This window comes from Miniopterus natalensis, chromosome 19 (assembly GCF_054644295.1).
Source record: "Miniopterus natalensis isolate mMinNat1 chromosome 19, mMinNat1.hap1, whole genome shotgun sequence".
Taxonomy (NCBI): domain Eukaryota; kingdom Metazoa; phylum Chordata; class Mammalia; order Chiroptera; family Miniopteridae; genus Miniopterus; species Miniopterus natalensis.
In genome coordinates this window covers 14,434,370-14,454,215 of record NC_142099.1, presented here as the reverse complement: position 1 = coordinate 14,454,215, position 19,846 = coordinate 14,434,370, and the positions used below count along the sequence as shown (strand labels likewise).

Here is a 19,846-nt window from a genome sequence, read left to right as displayed (position 1 = left end):
ATGACACCTCACAAAGAGGTGCCAGGTGCCCTACACACTAGGAAGGCCACACCCCACCTGGGCATACATATGAAAGCACATTACATTCTGCTTACACACACGTTACATTATGATCAGTAAACTAGGAAATTCTCATTTGAGTTTAGTTTTTAGGGTACCTGTTGACTGAAATAAACCTGGCTTTGTGTGTGTTTTGGTAAAGTAGCAACTGGCTTTTATGCTTCATCCCCTCACCCCCATGTTCTGAAGGGCCCCTGATTTCAGTCTATCTTTGGAAAGAGCTCAGTCTTACTTTGCTCACCAGGAAGAACCTGTGGGACTAAAGGACCTTGCATCTGTTTCCTCACTGTTTTCTGTCATCACACTTTCTGGTCAGAGCCCAGCTTGCCCTGCAAGGATGCCTGGGGATCCCCTGTTGTTATTTCCTTTTATCTGCCCCTCTGTCCCCAGGATCCTGGCTTCATCAACTGATAAGAGCCCCATTGCAGGTTGCTGCCTGAATCCCTATGGTCCAGCAAGTCCTGCTAGACCATATGCATGATAAAACACAAGCTCTTGTAATAATATTCTCTTTGTGGCACAATGTTTTCTAATGGCTAAGAGACCCCTTACTGCAGGTGAGCACTGGAAAGGGCAAAGCATGAGAACTACATCTGCCAAACAAACTTGATAGCCTAAAACTTCACTTAACCAAGCGGTTCTCAAAAGAAGAAGGGGGTCCTGGCCGGTGTGTCTCAGTGGTTAGAGCATCAGCCTGTGCACTGAAGGGTCTTGGGTTCAATTTCCAGTCAAGAGCACCTACCTGGGTTGCGGGTTTGATCCCCAGCTTTGGTCTAGACACATGCGGAAAGCAACCAATCGATGTCTCTCTCCCAGATGTTTTGCCCCCCTTCCCACTCTCTCCAAAAATCAAAGGAAAAAAATATCCTCTGATGAGGATTAACAAAAAAAAGGAAAGAGGTGTGTATTTTGAAATTTCAGCCCTGGCCAGGTAGCTCACTTGGTTAAAGCATCCTCCTGATATACCAAGGTTGTGGGTTCGATCCTTAATCGGCACATACAGAAATCAACCAGTGAATGCATGAATGGATGGGACAACAATGTTTCTCTCCCTCTCTCTCTCAAATCAATTTTTAAAAAATATTTCAGATGACAGCACTGCCCCTCCCTCTACATTCAAGAACCACTGATCTAGTGAAGGCTCCAAGGAAGAATCATTTAATTCCTAGTTTAACAGATGATTACAGCTAACAATAGGAAAGATCAACAGTACTGTAATTATGAACTTTCCCCAAGGCACATTAGCCCAAGTCCAAGTTTAGAGAGGAATACTCATGTAGGCAGTGTGCCACGTACATCTATGAAAACCCCATATCTTAAGTCTGTATTGTTCACAAAGCACTTTCACTTACCTATAGTGTAGAGCAAGTCCACCAAACCACTTTTGTCATAAGAGACTTATGAACATGTAGAGAACATGAGTTTGTTTGAGCCAAACTGACTACAAATTTCAAGAAGCAAAATCTCAATAAATTGAGAAAATGCTCCTGAGAATGGCAGTTTTACAGCTTATTTTATACATTAAAATCAAAAGAGGAGACATAAGTGGAGGATGGTTTACATGAAATTCTTTGGTGGAGATTAGGGAGGTGGGAGAAAGCAAAGGAGGGCATCTCAGATTGTATAAAGAGTAAAACTGAGACAAACTTTTATATTGGTGGGTATGGGTTAGTTAACATAGCACATGGAGTTGGCATGTGGGGGGGGGATGACAACATAACAATGAGGGGCTCTGTGGCTGCTCTGGTGAGATGGGTATGCCCTGGGGTCTGGAAAAGAAGAATGACATTCCACGGGTATGTTATCTTAGATTCAAAACAACGACAGGCTCAGTTAAGATTAACCTTTGTCGCCTTGGCCACTGTGGCTCAGTTGGTTGGGTGTCATCCTGTGAATCCAAGGGGTGTAAGTTCAATTCCAGGTCAGGGCACGTCCCCAGCTTGCGGCCTAGATCCCCAGTTAGGGTCATGCAAGAGGCAGCCAATTGATGTTTCCCTCTCACATTGATGTTTCTCTCCCCCTCCCTTCCTCTCTCTCTAAAAAATCAATAAAAATAAAGACTGACTTGTCAAGAAAGCTACAGGCCTTGGATGCAACTACCCAGCATGACCTGCATTTAGGAATTTTTATGTTCAGACTACCCTGTGTGGTTACTTTCGGTCTCTGAATTTATAAGGCCCACCTTGCAGACCTCCCCTGAGCTTATCAGGGTTAGTATGTGGCCCCTTTTCATCCACAGCTGTATAGAGTAACAGCAAGTTACCTTGTTTGACACTGGGCTTCAAGGTTGATTTTACCACTTAAGTCTGTGACATTGTCACTACTTCTTGGAGCCTAATGGTTCTAGCTTCCAAATCCTGGATCTTTTCTAACCCTTGATGTTTAACTGATGATTGCTGTCATTAATATTAATAGCAACTATTTATTGAGTGCTTCTCTGTGCAAGGCACAATGCTAAGTCCTTTAGGTGCATTTTCCCATCTCTGTAAGGGAGGGGGTGGTGTTCTAACAGCCGAGGAAACCAAGGATGACAAAAGGTAAGAAATCTTCCCCAGGCCAAATAGCTGGAGGTTGGTGGTACTGGCACTCAGACCTGCCAAGCTTGCCAGTCTGAAGCCTCTGCTGTTAACCACTGCCCTACTCCGCTGTTAACACATCCAAGTGGCGTCTGGTGAGACTTGGAACCCTTCCACTCAAATTTTTACTGAGAACCTGCTATGTAGCCAGCCATTTTGCTAGGCATTAGGGAAATAGCATTGTCTTTGCCCCCAAGTTGCTTACAGCAACGTGAGGAGGAGCCTGTATAGTAATTTCAGTGCACAGTGGCAAGTGCTGTCCACATTCACTGAGAGATCTGAAGCAGGGGAGTGATGTTATCAGATTTGTGTATTAGGACGATGATGCTGGCAGCCAAACGGAAACTGAATTGAAGAAGGGCCAGGAGATGAGTTCTTCTGTTTGAATAATTTGGATGAGTAAAGACAGAGGCCTGAATCAATGAAGTGGGAAGATGCATATGAGCATCACTGAGGAGGTAGAACCAACAAGACTTAGAAATCAGGGCAAGAGGACTAAAGGTAGCCTTGAGATTTCTGAATTAGTGAACAGACGACTGTGGTGCCATTCACCAAAATAGAGAACATGGCAGGCAGAAGAGCAGGTTTTTGTAGAGGATGAATTGGGTTTTGAGTGGATTGACTTTAAGCTGCCTGAAGATAGCCAAAGGGAGAGGTCCAGCCAGCAGCTGGAGATACCAGACTGGAACTTAGCAGGGTAAAGAGATCTGAGCTGCAAATTAAGCCTTAGAGACAACAGTGCAGCAGCGGGATGAGGCCTTTATGTATGAAGGTATATAAAGAGCAGAAGGTCAAGATCAGAATCTCAGGAAATACGTGTACTCAGCGAAGCATGAAGAGTATGAGCTCTCCCAGTGAGCAGCTCTGGCCTCAGCTAGGGCTGTTTCACTCTCATTTTCAAATCCGAGTTTTGTCAGAGTACCTCTTTCATGCACCTAGCAAGGACAGCTAAGTAAATGATTAAATCAAGAACAAGAGTACTGCCCTGGCCAGTGTGGCTCAGTTGGTTAGAGCGTCGTCCTGGGCACCGAAGTGTCTCAGGTTCAATTCCCGGTCAGAGTACATCCCCAGGTTTTGGGTTTGATCCCTCGTATGGGGCACAACTGGTTGATGTTTCTCATTCACATCGATATTTCTCTCTCTCTCTCTCTCTCTCTCTCTCTCTCTCTCTCTCTCTCTCTCAAATCAATTTTTAAAAACCCAGAGGAAGAATATTTCAGAGAGCGTGATGGGTGCAAAGGCCTGAGGTAAGAGATATGCTTGGAGTATTCAAGGAGCCACAAGGAGGCCAGCATGGGCAAAACAGAATAAACTGAAGGGAAAGCTGTTGTAGGGGAGAATCAGTGAGCAGGGGAGATGTAGGAAGAAATAGAGAGCCTTATAGGCCATTGTAAAAACTTGGGCTTATATCTGCAAGAAACAGGGAGCAGGATTTTGAGCAGAGAAGTGGTATGAACTGACTTATGGTTTAAAGGACTCCCCCTGGCTGATGTGAGGGGGAAAGAATGTGAACAGAGAACCAATGTGGAGGCTCTTGCTGTAATCTAGGGGCTGAGGCAATGGAGGTAGTAAGTGGCCTAATTGAGAACAGATTAATTTTACACACACAGATGATCTTTGATGTGGTTGATCCTGAACAAATGTTTAAATCAAAGCCAATATCTTTGGCCTTTCAACTCCCAACCCAGTTCCTGTACACACTGGCTCCCCAAAGAGTGTTCAGGGAGTGCATGTGTGCCTCAGAAGTGGGGGACCCACATGTGCTCAGGGGTGGAGATTTGCTGCAGACTCTGGGAGAAAGTCAGGTTGCATGTTCTCTCTAAGGCACTGACTAAATAGATAAGTGACACGTAGTGGCACTACTGAGGTGAGAAAGGTCTCTCACTCCCCAGCCGTCCCTGCCCCAGTTCCTGGCCTTTGTGAATTCCTACATGGGTCTGTTCTGGTGTCCTCTCTGCCCTCCCATTGCTTAACTGTGCTGACTTACTGGTCTTGTTTCTTTCTTTAGTATGTATGGCTTCTAGCCTTATTTAGGGACACTATCGATTCTATGCTTTCTTTTTTTTAAATCCTTACCCAAAGATATTTTTGCCAATGATTTTTAGGGAGAGTGGAGGAAGGGAGGGAGGGGGGAGAGAGAGAAACCGATGTAAGAGAAACACGTGATTGGTTACCTCCCACACGTGACCCGTCTGGGGTCAGGGATTGAACCTGCAACCCAGGTACATGCCCTTGACCAGGAATCAACCCTGAGGCCAGTCAGTGTGCAGGCCAAGGCTCTAGCCACTGAGCAACACTGGCCAGGGCACCTCTATGCTTTCTTTGAAAGAATGTATATAATGCATAGGATTTGGGAGAGACATGGTGGGGGGAGAGGTGGAGAGAGAAGGTATTTTTAAAAATTTGGCACAGAAAAGCAAGCACACCTAAATTCTCTTCCAGGCTCAACCAAATTCCACCCTGAAGTGCTTAAGAGCAAGGCTTTAGAATCAGACACATCTAAGGCAGCACAAGGAAAGCTCTTGCACAGTGTGGGCTCAGTCATGCCCCTCCTCTCCCAGGCCTGGGTATTGAGGGTTGGGCCTGCGCCTGTGACCTGACCCCTCTGTCCCAGTGCACAGCAGCACCAGAACCTAACTTGTCTGGCTTCCCTCAGCCAGAGGCAACTTCCCCAAAGGCCAGGCCCTTTATTCCCTTCCACTCCGTGGAATCCTGTTCGGTTGCCTCTTTGGAAAGATTCCATGAGAGGGATCCAAACCATAACCCAAGGAGGAAGAAGGCAGATGCCCTTGCTCTGGGAGCTGGGGCCCACACCCAGGACCCACAGGGAGGCAGAGGCAGATAATCCAGCCTGGCAGCTTGAGACCTGAGGTTGGGCTGGCAGAGTGGGGAGATCTGGGAAGCTTTCCTGAAGTGGGGGAGGTGAAGCTGGGGTAGGAGCAAAGGGGCCCAGGCTGGGGAAAGGGCAGAGTACTCTGGAGGCTTCCTCAGAGGCTAGAGCCATCCCCCCCCACACACACACACACACAACACACCTCTGTGTACTCTCCACTGCAAGGCAGGGACTGACTCCTCCCAGCTTCGGAATCAGCTCTCTGGGTCTCCTGGAAGCCTGGCACCAAGGGGTCAGGGAGCTTATAAGGGGAGACTGACTGGACCCACAGAGACCACAATGCCCACAGGCAGTGAGAAGGGCCCACCCCATGTGTGCTGGACTCAGGATGGCTCCCTCTCTAGGCTGTGAGCTCAGTGGGTAGACTAACCAACCCAAAATCCAGATCATCTGGAAACCTGTGTCTGACAGTCCCAGAGCTTTGGGATTTAGGAGGTGTGAAACCATGGCTAGGAGGTTGGCAACTGTGAAATCCAGGAGCTACTGCCTCCTTTGATCCCCCAGGGACATGTCCCTGCGGATTCCCAAATGCCAAAGCTCCCGCTTGGATGTGTTCCCCAGGTTTGTGGAGGAGACACAGGCCAGGGAGGCCGGGAGTTTCTCAGGCGCTGTGCCTGCTCAGCCCGGCTAACTGAAGTTCACAGGTGCTAGCCCAGCGCTCTGGGAATCCAGGCAGGCTGAGAGGCCCTGATGGAGGGGATGGGGTGGGGGGTACTGGGCAGTGGGAGGTGGAGACTGTTCAGTCTCACTTTGACAGCTAACATTTTCCAGAGCTGGCGCCCGCAGGGGAAAGGAAATCGGAGCTTCCCACCTCACACATCTTTTTCCCATTTTGTTCAGGCTGCCCAGGGAAAGCCATTAGGGCTAGGTCAGGCTGGGGCCTCCCCCGCCACCCATCTCTCCAGTCTACTATAAGGAGGGGCTGGGGGGGGGGGTCACTGGAAGGACAAGGCCTAGTCTGGCTAAGGGGCCAGACTCTGAACTCATGCCCCTTCTTAATTCTCAGCCCGCTCATGGTGGTGGCAAGGACGAGGAATCTGGGCTCCTGGGACCTCAATTACTCTGCTTAAATCCTCCTGCACCTCTGATTCTGTCTCTAGGGAGTCTGGCCCACTGGCCCCAAGGGTCCAGGCCTCTTCTGAAGCAAGGAGGGCTCTGGAGTTGGGGAAGCTGGTCCTTATTACTTGACTCCTAGGGCCCCAGACTCCTCCTGGAGCTGCTAGCACAGCTGGTTTCCATCTGCCCCTAGGAGCCAGGGTGAGGGGGCAACTATTGTGTCTGGAGATAGTAGCTGCATTTGGGGGCTAGAGACAGGAGGAAAATAAAAACTCTCAAGAGCCTTGCAGAGAAGTTCTCCCTAAGCTGCCTGCCCTCCTTCCTAAGGCCAACCCATCAGCCCCTCTTGCCTTGAATTCCCCCGCCCCCCACAGTGAGTCAGTCCATTACTCTTTCTAGCCCTACCCAGAACCTCAAAGCTCAGACCTGGGACCCCCTCAGTGTCTTCTCTGGGACCTTGCCCTTGTCCCCTCCTTCTTGCCTCTTTCCTCTTCAATCCTGGAGTCTGGTTATCTGGCCCTATGCCCACCTTCTTCAGTTCAGGCTAGAGGAGGCACAGAACACCCACCCAGTCTGCAGCCCTGCTGATTTATCCAGAAACTCCATCCAGCTCATCTCCATGAGGAGAGGGATTTCCTGGACCCCTGGCTCTTCTACTCTCCAATCTCAGAGAGTGGGAGAGGTGGCCTCTGGGAGAAGAAGGCTTGGGATCCCTAGGTCCAGCACCCTGGGCAACAGTGGCAGGGTTCAGGGTTAGACTGCAGGCTGTCCACCTCTGTGTCCAGGTGTCCAGCCTGCCAAGCTTGCCACAGCAATAGCCTTCTCCCTCCTGCCCTGGGCTGCCAGGGGTTAAAGGGCCAGTGAAGGGCAGGAGGTGGGATCAGCATAGGGGTCTGGCCCTAGTCACTGGATCATAAAAGCCAAGAGGAGTTTAACTGCAGGTCATGTTGCTGATTGACTTCTCCATCAGCAGTGCTGCCCTGGAGGGGAGAAGGAGCCACAGCTGGCCAGGGTCAGACCCAGGTCCGTCCAGCTTTAGATGTTGGCAGCTGTCCCCAGCAGTCCCAGCCACACTGGATCCCCACCTCCCCTGGAGGTTCTCTGAGAAGCAGGGAGGCTCGGAGGAAGAGGAGTCAATTTGGTGCCTTTCACTGCAATAGGAAAGAAAACCGAGCAGGGGCCTGAGTGGGGAAAGAGATGACCACCCCATTCCCATGCCCAGCTGGCAAGAAGCAGCAGCCTGGGTGGCGGAGGCAGGGCAGAGGAAAAGAGAAGCAAAGACCCCTGGGTCAGAGAATAAGATCAGTGGCAGCTGCCAGCACCTGTGCAGGGTCTCCAGGCTCTTCAGTGACTACCTGTGTTCTGCCTCCCTGAAGAGGCCAGCAGAGCCAAGGGCCTCTTTCAGGGGACAGAGATTCAGTCCAGACATATCCTCAACCAGTGAATCCCACCTCCTCTGTCTCCCTTGCCCCTCCGTTGGCTCAGCCTGACCTGCTCAGCACGCTGGCCCAGCCCTGAGGAGAGCATTAGCAGATGGAGCTGGGAACCTGGAGGCAGAGCCAAAAACAACAGAGGAGCCGCCTAGCTGCCTAGGTGCTGTGCAGTCCATTTCTGCTCGAACTATAATGCCTCCTATTGCGGCTCCTTCCCCACTGTGGTTCTGACCCTACTGGGCCACACCTGCCTCCCTTTACCAGGGCCTGGAGCTGACTCTAGAGGTCACTGTCAGGTGATCTTTGAGTCCAGCTGCCCATACCTTCCCTAGTTCTCAAGGTCTCTCCTCAGTGCCCAAATGTTTCTGGGAAATGAGTCGCCTATTTTCTGGATCTCTGGCCCCATCTCCCAGCTTGTGCTTCAGCTTGCTGGAAGCCCTTTTTGGTCTAACTCCCATCCATCCTGCTGCAGTGGCAGTTTTATTTGGGAGAATCAGAGCCTTACCAGATTTGAAAAAGGCTGGTTCCCTGAATCCAGGGAGACCGGAATGGAACATTCCACTTTGTATGGAGGATCAGACCAGACCGGAGGCAGGATGCTCAAGTCCACACTCTGTGCTAAGTGAAATACTGAGGGTTCAGGGAAACCAGGAGACACAACTGTCCTGGCCCAGCCACTCCAACTCCTTTCTTCCACTCTCAGACCTCCCACCCTCTGTTCAAGTCCTGCCTTCTTTGCTGCCCCTACATGGAGTGTCAGAGACCCGGGTCCACCCCCACCTGGGTTTCATTTTTACATGACTCCCAGCCAACAAATTCTCTGACCCAGCAGATGCAATAACACTGCTCAGGGTGAGGCCCTTCCACAAGTGCTGAATTTGGCCAGAGCTTCTCTTTGGTCCCAGTTGGGGGTGAGGGTGAGGGGTACATGACACTCCCACTCTTCCCATTCCTCCTCCCACCCAGCCTCAAGGGAGTGATGGAGAGGGATGGGGAGCCTCCTCTTCCCGCAATACATCCACTCTCATTCACACTTCTCCGGCCATTCAGAAGCCTGCTCATCTCCATTCCTTCTACTGCAAAACCAGCCACTTTCCTCTTAGCCACACTGCAATGCGAACAAAGTCCCAGAATATTCCTTTCCTAACTCTCTCTAGCCTGCTTCCTCCTCACCCCACCTCCATCCTGCCTCTGTTCCCCCAGCTTTTCTCACCAACTTTGCACCTTCCCCAACTTGAGTCTTCAAATTCCTGGGGAGCCCCAAGAGGGATACTACCAAGGCACCTAGAAAGGGGGAAAGAGTTGCCCCCAGCAGACCTGCCGCAGATCTGGTCATAATTAAAAGACCAGAGATACTGAAAAATTCCTTCTTATTGATCCCTGTGGGAAATTAGAGCCAGTTGTTTGTGACTGAGTGGCTGATGCTGACTAAGCTCCTCCCCATTGCCGGGTTCCAGGGCCCAAGTCCTTGCCCATCTCTCTAGGCTCCTCCATTCTCCCATTATCCTGTTAGTCCCCTTTCTCCAACCCATCCCCACCCCCAGCCATCTCATCCCATTCCCTTCCCCCTACTCCCTGCCCCAGCATCTTCCCTAAGCTCGACCCCCACCCACTCTGTGCCCACCCCTGCACTTTACTCCTACGGGGTAACAGGGCTGCTGGAGGCTGAGACCTCCAGCCTCGCTGCTCAGCACCCTCCTCCAGACCCTCGGACCACCTCCCTCAGCCTCGGTTGGGGTGCAGGGGCTGGAGCTCAGGCCAGAGCTGCCAAACCACAAACACATCTGGAAAAAATTCCCCTCCCAGCCTGACTTCCCTTTGTCTTCTGTCTTTTTGGAAAAACTGGCCGGCTGGGTGGGGGGGAGAGTGAGGAAATAAAGGGCGGGGAGTGGGCCCAGGCCTCCCTTCCCCCACTGAGGGAGCTCCTGTCCAGCCTCCCCAGGATCCTCAGCCAGACCATGTCCCTCCTTGGTGCTACTGTAGGTCCAGGCTCTCTCATCCTGGTGATCATCTTCTGGGTGAGGTTTTAATATCCTCAGTCACCAGGCTTGTGGAGGCGAGGGCCTGCCTTGGCCCTTCTGTTTGCAATAGGTTATCTGTTGAGTGGGAGACTGGACTGTCCTGCCTGGGGGCTCAAGGGGGCTGGAGCGGAGTGGAGATGGACATAGTGACTTGGGTGGAGGAGGCAGGGGGCAGTGAGGGGGAGGAGGGGCAGTGGGAGTCTGGTTTCAGCCATATGCCCTCCCTTTGGCTGGGAGCCCGATTTCACTGTCAGAACCTAATCCCTCTCCCTTTACCTACAGCACGGCTGGAGCCGTGGGTGGGGGAGGAGCACAGGCAGAGCCTGCAGCCCCAGGCCCTGAACATCCCCCAGGGACACCCCCTTCCCACTTCCACCTCTGCTTTTGTCTGTCCTTTCTCAGAGAGCTCCTCTACTTGCTGCCCTCTTACTTCCAGAAGCCCAGCCCTCTCCACCCCAAAATAAGCTCGGCTGCATAAAACCAGGACCCCTAAAACCAGGCTGAAGCATCCAGCTCCCTTCTTCAAGTCTGACAGTTTATTGATTACTGCTGATGTGGGGCCCCATCAAAAAGTCCTCTCTACAGTCTAACCTCCGTCTCTCCTGCCCCAGAGTCACCCTAGATGCTTAATTTTTTCCCCTTCATATCTATTATTCAGAGATTTCCCTCCTTACAGCACAGGGGGTCCACCCCCAGTGCGTTCTACAGTCCTCGGTCAATCCTCCAGCCCCTGTCCTTTGGCTCTAGGCCTCTAGACCCCTTCCCAGCTAAGGCCCCCAACCCTCCGGACCGGTCCGGGCTCTAAGGGACAGGGCTCAGAATCTGAGAGCCTGTCTTCTGCCCCACCCATGGCCACGCTGGCAGGGAGAGACCAGGGCTGGGACCAGATGTGGGGTTTCTCCTCCCCGCCTCGGAAGGAGCTGGGAGCGTAGTCCTGGAGGGTGGCGGGGGTGGGGAGGGTGGGGACGTTGGGGCAGCTGGGCCTAGCGCGCGGATTCGCCCAGGGCACCTGAGCCGCAGCGTCCCTCCGCGCGGGACAGGCCCGGACCGCTCCGCGGGCTCAGGGCACCGCATCCCGCCCCGAGCCGTTCCTCCGCTGCGGGCAGTCTCGGGTCTCCAGCCAGTCTCCGAGGCTCGCAGCCTGGCCTCCATTTCTGCTTCGTGGTCCCCCGGCCCTATCCTTAGGGGTCTCTGCGGGAAGCTGTGCCCTGCCCCCCCCCTTTGATCTCCCACTTCAAAGCCGCTCCCCGAGGGGCGGCCGCTCCTTCCGCTCGTTTTACGGCTGAGAATGGTGACACCTGAGACCCTGCTCCGCCTCCTTCCCCGGGCACCCAGCCTCCTTCCAACAGAGGCAACTCTGCGCGCCCGGCTCCGCGTCCGTCCCCGCCTCTCCCCCCCTGCCTACCGCGATCCCTCGGGGGTCCGCGCAGCCGAGCTCCGGGGAGGCTCCCTAATAAAGACCCCGTGTCAAGTGATTGGCTGTGACCTCTGCCCTCCCCAGCCTCGCGCCTGCGGCTCCTGCTTAACCCTTTGATGCGCGCCCTGCACTTTAAGAAGGACGAGTCTCCCAGCTCCAACTTCTGAGGTCCCCAGATTGTACTGGCCCCCGAAACCCAGTGGGGAGTCGGATGGGGGGGGCTGCCCCGTTCCAGCCCCTTCGAATCGTTCCAGCAGGAGGCGGTTTCGCCTCACTGAAGAGCCTGGCCCAGAACCCCGGGGCTCCTAGCCGGTCTCTGAGTTCAGAGTGGTCCCCGGGGATCCAATTCAGGCTTCAGTGGAGCCGGAGCTCGGGCGCCCCTTCTCTTCCTTCACCAGCTCCGGCTCGCGAGCGGGGGCTCACCCGCTGGTGATGTCGCCAGGTTCCCGCACCAAGGAGTTGGGTAGTTGTGGGGAAGCGGCAGGACATGACCCTGGAGCTCGGACTGCAGGACCTTAGACCTGAGCGTCTGCGCCCGGGGCCTGCGCCCCCCCCTCCCCCCGTCGGGCTGAGCGGCGAATCCTAGTCCCGCTCTGGGTCCGCTCCCCATCCAACCTTCCCCGCCGGGCGAGCTATCTCGGTCCCCAGCAACCCCTGGTCCCGCCCACGGAGCTAGATCTGGGGGCTGGGGGCCAGGGGGTGGTGGCGGTAACGCAGGGCCAGGGCTCAGGGCCCCCCAGGTGGGGTGGGAGGCGGGGCGGGAGGAGGGGCCACCTCGTTTTTTGGGCAGGGGCGGGCCCGCACAGGGTATAAAAACTGCCCGCGCGGGAGCCCAGGCCAGCTTCGGGGTTGTCCTGGGACGTGTCCTTCTTCCTGCGTCTCACGATCAGGCGAAGGCGGCGGCCACATATCTTTTGACTAAAGGACTCAGCGTCCAGTGCTCCAGCCGAAGGATCTAAGGGTACTGCCCCCAGCGCCGCCACCATGCCCAACTTCTCTGGCAACTGGAAGATTATCCGATCGGAAAACTTCGAGGATTTGCTCAAAGTGCTGGGTAAGGAGATTTTCCAGCACCTGAGAGAGGGGAGAGGAGTGGGGGCCCCCGGAACATTTGGAGGTGGGTAAGAGAAAAAAAAGAGGGGGCTAGAATCAGGGCTTGGGAGCCGAAGCCCCCTGCATCCCCAAGAAAAAGGGGCCTTACACCTGGGGCCCGGGGCTCTGGGTCGGGACACCTAAATCCTGCTTTCTCTGGCCGGGCGCCCACCGATGCCAGCTCCTGCGGTGACTCAGCTGTGAATCAAGTAGAAACCAGAAGCACGAGGTCGGTATCCCTTGGGGTGGGGAAGAGGGGCTCTCTTCAGTTCAGAAGCTGCAAACCCTGAGAGGCAGGGAGCCTGGGACCCTCCCCCACCCAGCCCCTCGGAGACATTTGGGCCTCCTTCCCTTGTCCCCACTGGTCGCCCAGTCCCAGGGCAAGTTCATTACCCCTGCTCTCCGCCGGCCAGGTGATGGCCACCTGAGTGCCCCCTTGGTCCCTGTCCCATCCCCCTTCAGCACTTTCCCCTTGGCTCCCTCCTCACCCCCATCTGTGAGACACATATTTTCCTACTGCGAGCTCGAGTCCTAAAATCGCTCTAGATAATTATCACTTTCTTCGATTTCAACAAATGGCCTCGTGTGTAATTTCCTCACTCCCCTTTCCCAAAATCTGAGTTCTTGGCTCCCTTCCTCCCTGGAGACCCACCACAGCCCAGCAGGGTTAAAGATAGGGGAAGTGGTGCCCACCCAGACGGCCCTTCCCAGTTCTTGAGGGCCCTCTGTCTGGGAAAGGGGTGAAAGCTAGGAAATGGCTGGAGAGGGGGCTCTGGGAAGAGATGGAGGTTAGTTAAGCAATTGAGAAGCCACTTGGGAGCCCTAGAGCCATACGTTTTGGGACTGAACAGAGAAAACCCAGTCGGGCTGGGTGGGGAGGTGCACCTTGTGTGGGGCAGGGAGCTGTAGGAGTGAATTTGAACCTAGGAAGGGTCTGGAATGCGATAGGGAAAGCAGGGATATCCATCGTTCCTTGCTGTCAGTTCTTCTTGCAGTCTAACCACAGTACAGGTAGTCACGTCAGTCTTTCCTGTTCTGCCCTTGCTGAAATGAAAGACTGAAAAGATAGAAATTTTCCCTTCAGAAAGCCTAGATGTCGTTCCCTCCCCCATCTTCTCTGGATTTGGCCCCTCTCCCCCAGTGGATGAGGCACCCGCAGTCCCCAGCTGGACAATAAGATCCAAGGCTCAGCCTTGTTGTCTGTCTGGCTTCATCTGTTTGTCCTCCCTGCAGGGTCTCTCTCAGAGCCACGTGCGCTTCTCAGGTCCTGCTGGGGGACAGATTGAAAACAGAACCATTAACACAGTCCTGAGTCAGCCCAGGTTGGCTGAGCCTGGACCCAGCTCCACAGGCTGCAGAGGCTGGCTGGAGGGCGTCTCTTCTGAACCCCACAGCCTTGCCTCCACAGGAACCTCAGTCCCTTCTCACCTTCTTTTGCCCTAGTCAAGGGTCCCTCTTCTAGTGAGGGATGCTCAGGTATTTGGAGGATAGCTGTCCCCTCAGTATGATGGCCATGGCATGGACAGGTTCTGCTCCTGTAACAGGAAAGATGGGTGTTAGATAGTACGATGGACTCCCCAGGCAGCAACAGAGTGAAGTAGTCTCTGTGCAAGAAGCTGGAGTGGGACGTGTCTCCTCTACCAAGTCAATTGGACCTGGAACCTCAGTCATTTCTCCCTGGACCCGAGATTAGCAGTCAAGAACTGGGCTCCTGGGGCTCCTGAGTGACAGGGCTCTCCCCCTCCCACTCCCGCTTTCTGGACCAGAGTGGGCCTGCTGTGTTGCCAAGAGGAAAGAGGATTTGTTTCTCTAGGAACCCAGGTCTAGAGGAGGGGCAAGGAGTTTGGGCTAGATCAGGAGTGGGGCAATCCCGCTCACCCGGCCCAGCCCAGCTCGGCCCCCTCATCCCCACCAATGGCTTCTCTGAGGGATTCTGCTCCAGTCAGGGTGGGAGCCCAGGCCAGGAAAAGTGGCTTTAAGTTTAGACCTGGGCCCTGGCCAGAGATGCCTCCCTGCCTGCTTGTCTTTCTGTCAGAGGGGTGCTTTCTTCTTGCTCCCCCAACCCTCTTAATAACTGGGGAGCAGAGGGAAGTCCAATCTGGGAAAGAATATGGGGGACAGGCACAGGGACTCTGAATGAGAATGCCTTACCACTGAGGTGGGGAGGGTGACCCTGGAGTCGGGGACATATCAGGGGAGATGTCCCTTTCTGTCCCTTGACTGGAGAAGGGTGTGGGAGCCTTCCAGGAGGGTAGATGAGCAAGAATCTGATGCAGAGAATGTCTGAGCCCCAGCTCTGGCTTTTTTCTTTGCCTTCCTTTTATCAGTAAAAGTAACAGCAACAGTAAGACTAGCTACTGTTTCTTAAAAATTCAAAGGTGTGCCTGGCATTGTGTGCTAAGCCCTAAACACACCCACCTCATCACGTTTGCTAGACTTTAGAAGAAGCTATTGTCTCCATTTTACAATTGAGGAATCTAAGGCTCAGAGAAGTTAAGCCATTTGCCTAGGGTCACCCTGTCTGCAAGGAAGGCTGAACCAGGTGGAAATCAGGGCCTAATGGATCTTCCTCCAGAGCCTCTGTCTTCCCCAAGCTGCTGGCCACCTCTTCCCCTGCCAAGAATCCCTGGTCCTTCTCATTTTGGGGAGGGACAGAGATGGGGCAAATGAAAGCCTGCCTTGCACCAGACAGGGGAGGTGGATAGCACAGAGAGGGAAGTGGTCCCTACTTCCAGGACACAAGTGTGAGGCCTGGCCTGGGAGCATCTGCCCTGCACTTGGGCAGAGGTGAAGACACAGTGGCTCTAATGAGCCCACCCCAGCAGAGGGTCTCAAGTAGGGTAGACAAAAGGCCAAAAGCGAGGTGGGCAGAGCCAAGGTGAGCCCATAGCAGGATGCCTGCTGGGTGAGAGGAATGGGGAAAAGCCCCCCCTGAGAACTCTTAGAGTGAAGAGCTTATACTGGGGGGTGGTGGGGGGGTGGTAAGTGATCTAGGATGACTCATGGTGGGGGCGCGCAGCCAGGAGCAGGATCCTTAAGGGCTGGCACTGCCTCTCTGCCCCTCCCTAAAGCCCACCACCCATCAGGGCTGCAACACTTGTCTGCTCCTTCAGTGCACTTTCTTGGAAACTAGGCAGACTGCTCCAGCTGTCTCATGGTGAGGGTGTAAACCAGGTGCCTGGAGCACCCCGAAACATGAGCCTCTCTCCTCTCTTCAGGGGTAAACGTGATGCTGAGGAAGATCGCTGTGGCTGCTGCATCCAAGCCAGCAGTGGAGATCAAACAGGAAGGAGACACTTTCTACATCAAAACCTCGACCACCGTGCGCACCACAGAGATTAACTTCAAGATCGGGGAAGAGTTCGAGGAGCAGACTGTGGATGGGAGACCCTGTAAGGTGAGTGCCAGGAAGGAGTCCCTCAGGGCCATGGCTTTATTGCCCTGCCTCTCAACATGCCATTTTCTAGTCTTTTCCTGGATTCCTTACTCTTTTTCTAATGGAGAAAGTCTCTAGGTAGTGGTGACTGGTAGAAAGGGGGTACATTCCCTACCCCTCTCACTACATTGTCCCTGCTGTGGACTCAGCTCACTTGGCCACCTCTCTCTTGCAGAGCCTGGTAAAATGGGAAAGTGAGAACAAAATGGTCTGCGAGCAGAGGCTTTTGAAGGGAGAGGGCCCCAAGACCTCCTGGACCAGAGAACTGACCAATGATGGGGAGCTGATCCTGGTAAGTCCTGCTTCTTCCCAGCTAAGAACAAGCCCACTGCTACCTCGGGCGATTTTCTGGGACACTCCAGGGTGCAAGGGGTTCGAGGACAATCATGGTTGGTCTCCCCAACTCCTGATGGGGCTTCTGGGGTGTAACTACACTGTCCCTGCCTCATACAGTGCAAATGAGAAATGACGTCCTTTCTGTGTGGAACAATGGACATTCATTGAGAGGTCCCAGCAGTTCTTCAGGGGATCTCCTTGGCTTGGGAATGAGGACATGAGGTAGACCCCTAAGGCTCTGTTGCTACCCTCCTTCCCATGATGCCCAGGCATCTTGGTATCAGCTTCTGACTGTTGGTCCTGTACCAAGAAGCAGGTTTGGGCCTAGAGACAAAGCAGAGTTCCTTCATTCAACCCTCCTCTTCCCAAGCCACAGGACCAGAGGCCTCCCAGGCTAACAATGACTTCTAATTTCCTTCCAGACCATGACGGCGGATGATGTTGTGTGCACCAGGGTCTACGTCCGAGAGTGAGTGGCTATGGGCCTGATAGATGCCCAAGCCCATCCCCAGCCCATGCTCCTGTTTCACTCCCCTATTCCTTCTAGGCTAGCTCTCCCCTTCACCCATGTCACTTCCCCAGGGAGCTGGGATGCCTCCTGCAGGGGCTCTGCTATTTTTGGCCCCTCCCCCCTTCCCTATACCAACAAAGAGGGATGGATTGCAAAATCCCAGATCACCCATTCCAGAATCACCCCGACCCCCGACCCCCTCCTCCAAATAGGCAGTCCCACCCCAATCCAGCCCAGAACAGTCTCTCTTTCTGTGAGGGGACCTGAAGGCCTAAGAGGGAAAGACCGGCCTTCTGGCTTCCACTTTGTCCCTGTAGCCTATACAGTATAGAATATTTATTGGTTAATTTTATTAAAATGTTTAAAAAAAATAACCTGTCCCTGGCTCATTGGAAAGGAGATGGACGTGTGTAAGTGTGGGAGCTGAGGTTTCGGCAGCAGGGATGTGAGTTACGATCCTTCCCTTCATTCTTCTCACCACCACCCCTTCATTCGCTGCTCAGTCTATGAGCATCACCTCCCCTTTCCTTCCTCCAGCCTCCTTGGTCCCCCCTCTGGCTTCCAAGGTCACCAGGGCCTCATCCTCCTGACCTCTCAGAGGGGTGCTTAACACTAAAGAGCTGATTCCTATATTCTCCCACGTTCTCCACTAAGGTGACACAACTGCCTCCTCCTCCTTCCATTGTTCCCTCTCTCCTCCAAGCTCAGTCTGTGGGCACCCCAGGCCTAGCCTTGGCCTCCCACACGTTCCAGATGAGCTCATCAATGCCCCAGGCTGGCCTTGCTCCTGCCCAGGTCTCTGTGTCTGAGACAACCCTTCTCTGCCTTGAGATCTCTCTCATAACCCTTTTGCCCTGGCTCCTGGATCTTCCAGGCACCTGGGATCCTTCTCCCACCCACCCTCCTGAACCTCCACACTCAGGTCTGTACTGCATTTTCCCAAATTCCATCCCGATCTCTCTCAAATGCTTGCCCTTCTTCCCCAGGCCACTGCCCTAGGTCAGACCTTGTTATCACTCACCAGGCTTTATACAGCAGCAGCTTCTAACTGGTTTTCCTGTCCTTCTCTTTCCTTCATCGTGTCATGACAGAGCAAAATGAGCACAAGAGTTAGAATAAGAAAGTTTTGAATCCTGGTTCGGCCACTTGCTTTGTGTGACCTCAGACAAGTTAGTTTCTCTAAGCCTTAGCTCCTCGAACAGCCTGAAGCGGCCTCTCCCTGCATCAGTGCTGACAGTCTTTGGACATGCTTCATAGGCTCTGTGTTGGCAGGTGAGCATCCTCTCCCTGCAAGACTAAACTGCCCTGGGGCCAGGGCCTACTGCTCCTGCCCCATGAGAAGCCACATACTGCAGCTGAGGGCAGAGGGTCAGGGCCAGGGAGTTGAGGAGACAGAGTCCAGAGTCTCCTCTGAGTGTAGGATGGGGAGGTGAGGGGTCCTTTCATTTAAAATCATCTCACTCTCATTTCCTGAGTGCCTCCTAGGATCTGGGTACCCTCTAGGTGCTGGGAACACAGCTATGAAAAAAATAGACAAGATCCCTGCCCTCATGGAGCCTGTGGGGAGAAACAGACCTTTAATGGGGAAAGGTAGACAATTGAAAAATAAACGCAGCACCTGGCTGGCATGGCTTAGCGGTTGAGCACTGACCTACGATCCAGGAGATCGTGGTTCTGGTCAGGACACATGCCTGGGTTGGGTTTCGGGCTCAGTCCCTAGCAGGGGGCGTGCAGAAGGCAGCTGATCAAGGACTCATATCATCATCGATGTTTCCATCTCTCTCTCCCTCTCCCTTCTTCTCTCTCTGAAACCAATAAAAATATATTTAAAAAAAGCAAATGCACCAATAAATAATTGTATATTGTGCAGGTTCTGTGAAGGAGAGGGGAGCAGAGGGGAGTGCATGAGAAAGGAGGCCTCGCTTAGACTGGGGTGGAGAGAGGTGGCGGGAGGGCAGGTGTTTGGGAGGGCAAAGCACTTGGGGGTCCTGAAGCACCTAGTGGGGTAGCGCAGAAGGAAAGGTGCTCTAGGCAGAGGAAACCACAGGGTAAAGGCCCTGAGGACAATTTGGGGCTGAGGCCAATCTTCTCTAAAGTCCAAGCTTCTCAGAGCCCAGCCACAGGAGGGTGAAAAGGCTCAGCCACTGAAGCCCAGGACAGGAAGGCAAAGACAAGGGAGGGGGCATGTGTGATTCTCCCTGGGGTGGGGGCTGACATACATGGCAGGGGCACCAATAGGCTGGGAGAGTCTGTGCCAACATCTTAGGAAAGCTGAGGTGCATTTGCAAGCACATACCCAGGACACAGGAGCATGGAGCTCGGAGGGAGGCCTCGTAATGTCAAAACCAAGAGATTCAGGGCATAGCTGAGACCAGAGAAGAGAAAGCCTGGGGGGAGCCCAGGGTCCAGAGTGGTTTTGAGGGCCCCAGAACCCAAGGGCAATTTCCTGCCTACATGTGGCAGGAAGAGCCAAGTTATAGGAACCCATGAGGGAGGAGCTGGCAGAAGTGTGGCCAGAGACAGGAATAGAGGAAGAGAGAGACAGAGACGCAGAGGGAGAGACCGGCTGAGAGAGACTGGGGGAGGGGGACACAGTAGAAAGTAAGTGGGGAGGGGGGGAGGAGACCCAGACCAGAGAGGAAGAGTGGGGGAGGGGGAAGAAAGGGCCCCAGGGGTTGAGGGGGTCAGAGGAGAAGGGACCTACTGGTCAGGCCCTCTGACCCCAGGTCCCTACAAAAGGCTGCCTCAGGACCTCCACAGGCACAAGATAGATGGGATGGAGACTGAGGGGCCCTTTGTGGTGGGGGGAGTGGGGATTGTAGGAGATGAAAGGGAGCCGGCTCTGAGGAGAGTCCTCCAGGGTCCCCCACCTCTTGTTGGCTCCCTTTCCCCTCCCTGCAGTGACCTCGGGAGTCTTCCAGAGTTAGTGGGGGATGGGGGAGACACTGAGGGGGTAATGGGGAGGAGGGGAGGAGAGGAGGAGCTGAGTCCAACCAGGTATTTCTCCTGGCTGGG

At 53.9% G+C, this 19,846-nt stretch overlaps 1 protein-coding gene across 1 annotated transcript; it reads left to right on the top strand.

Moving 5' to 3' along the window:
- Positions 1 to 12,275: 12,275 nt before the first annotated feature.
- On the top strand, positions 12,276 to 17,205 carry CRABP2 (cellular retinoic acid binding protein 2). The gene is made up of 4 exons (XM_016221653.2): positions 12,276 to 12,510; positions 15,767 to 15,945; positions 16,160 to 16,276; positions 16,743 to 17,205. The coding sequence occupies exons 1-4, from the start codon at positions 12,441 to 12,443 to the stop codon at positions 16,791 to 16,793; spliced, it is 417 nt and encodes a 138-aa protein (XP_016077139.1). The 5' UTR covers positions 12,276 to 12,440; the 3' UTR covers positions 16,794 to 17,205.
- Positions 17,206 to 19,846: the final 2,641 nt, after the last annotated feature.

What these genes read in the sequence shown, in the direction of transcription:
- CRABP2 (XM_016221653.2), top strand. Translation starts at nt 12,441, where the DNA reads ATGCCCAACTTCTCTGGCAACTGGAAGATTATCCGATCGGAAAACTTC. An exon ending in GGATTTGCTCAAAGTGCTGG is followed by an intron (nt 12,511 to 15,766) that starts GTAAGGAGATTT and finishes TCCTCTCTTCAG; the next exon opens with GGGTAAACGTGATGCTGAGG. An exon ending in ATGATGGGGAGCTGATCCTG is followed by an intron (nt 16,277 to 16,742) that starts GTAAGTCCTGCT and finishes ATTTCCTTCCAG; the next exon opens with ACCATGACGGCGGATGATGT.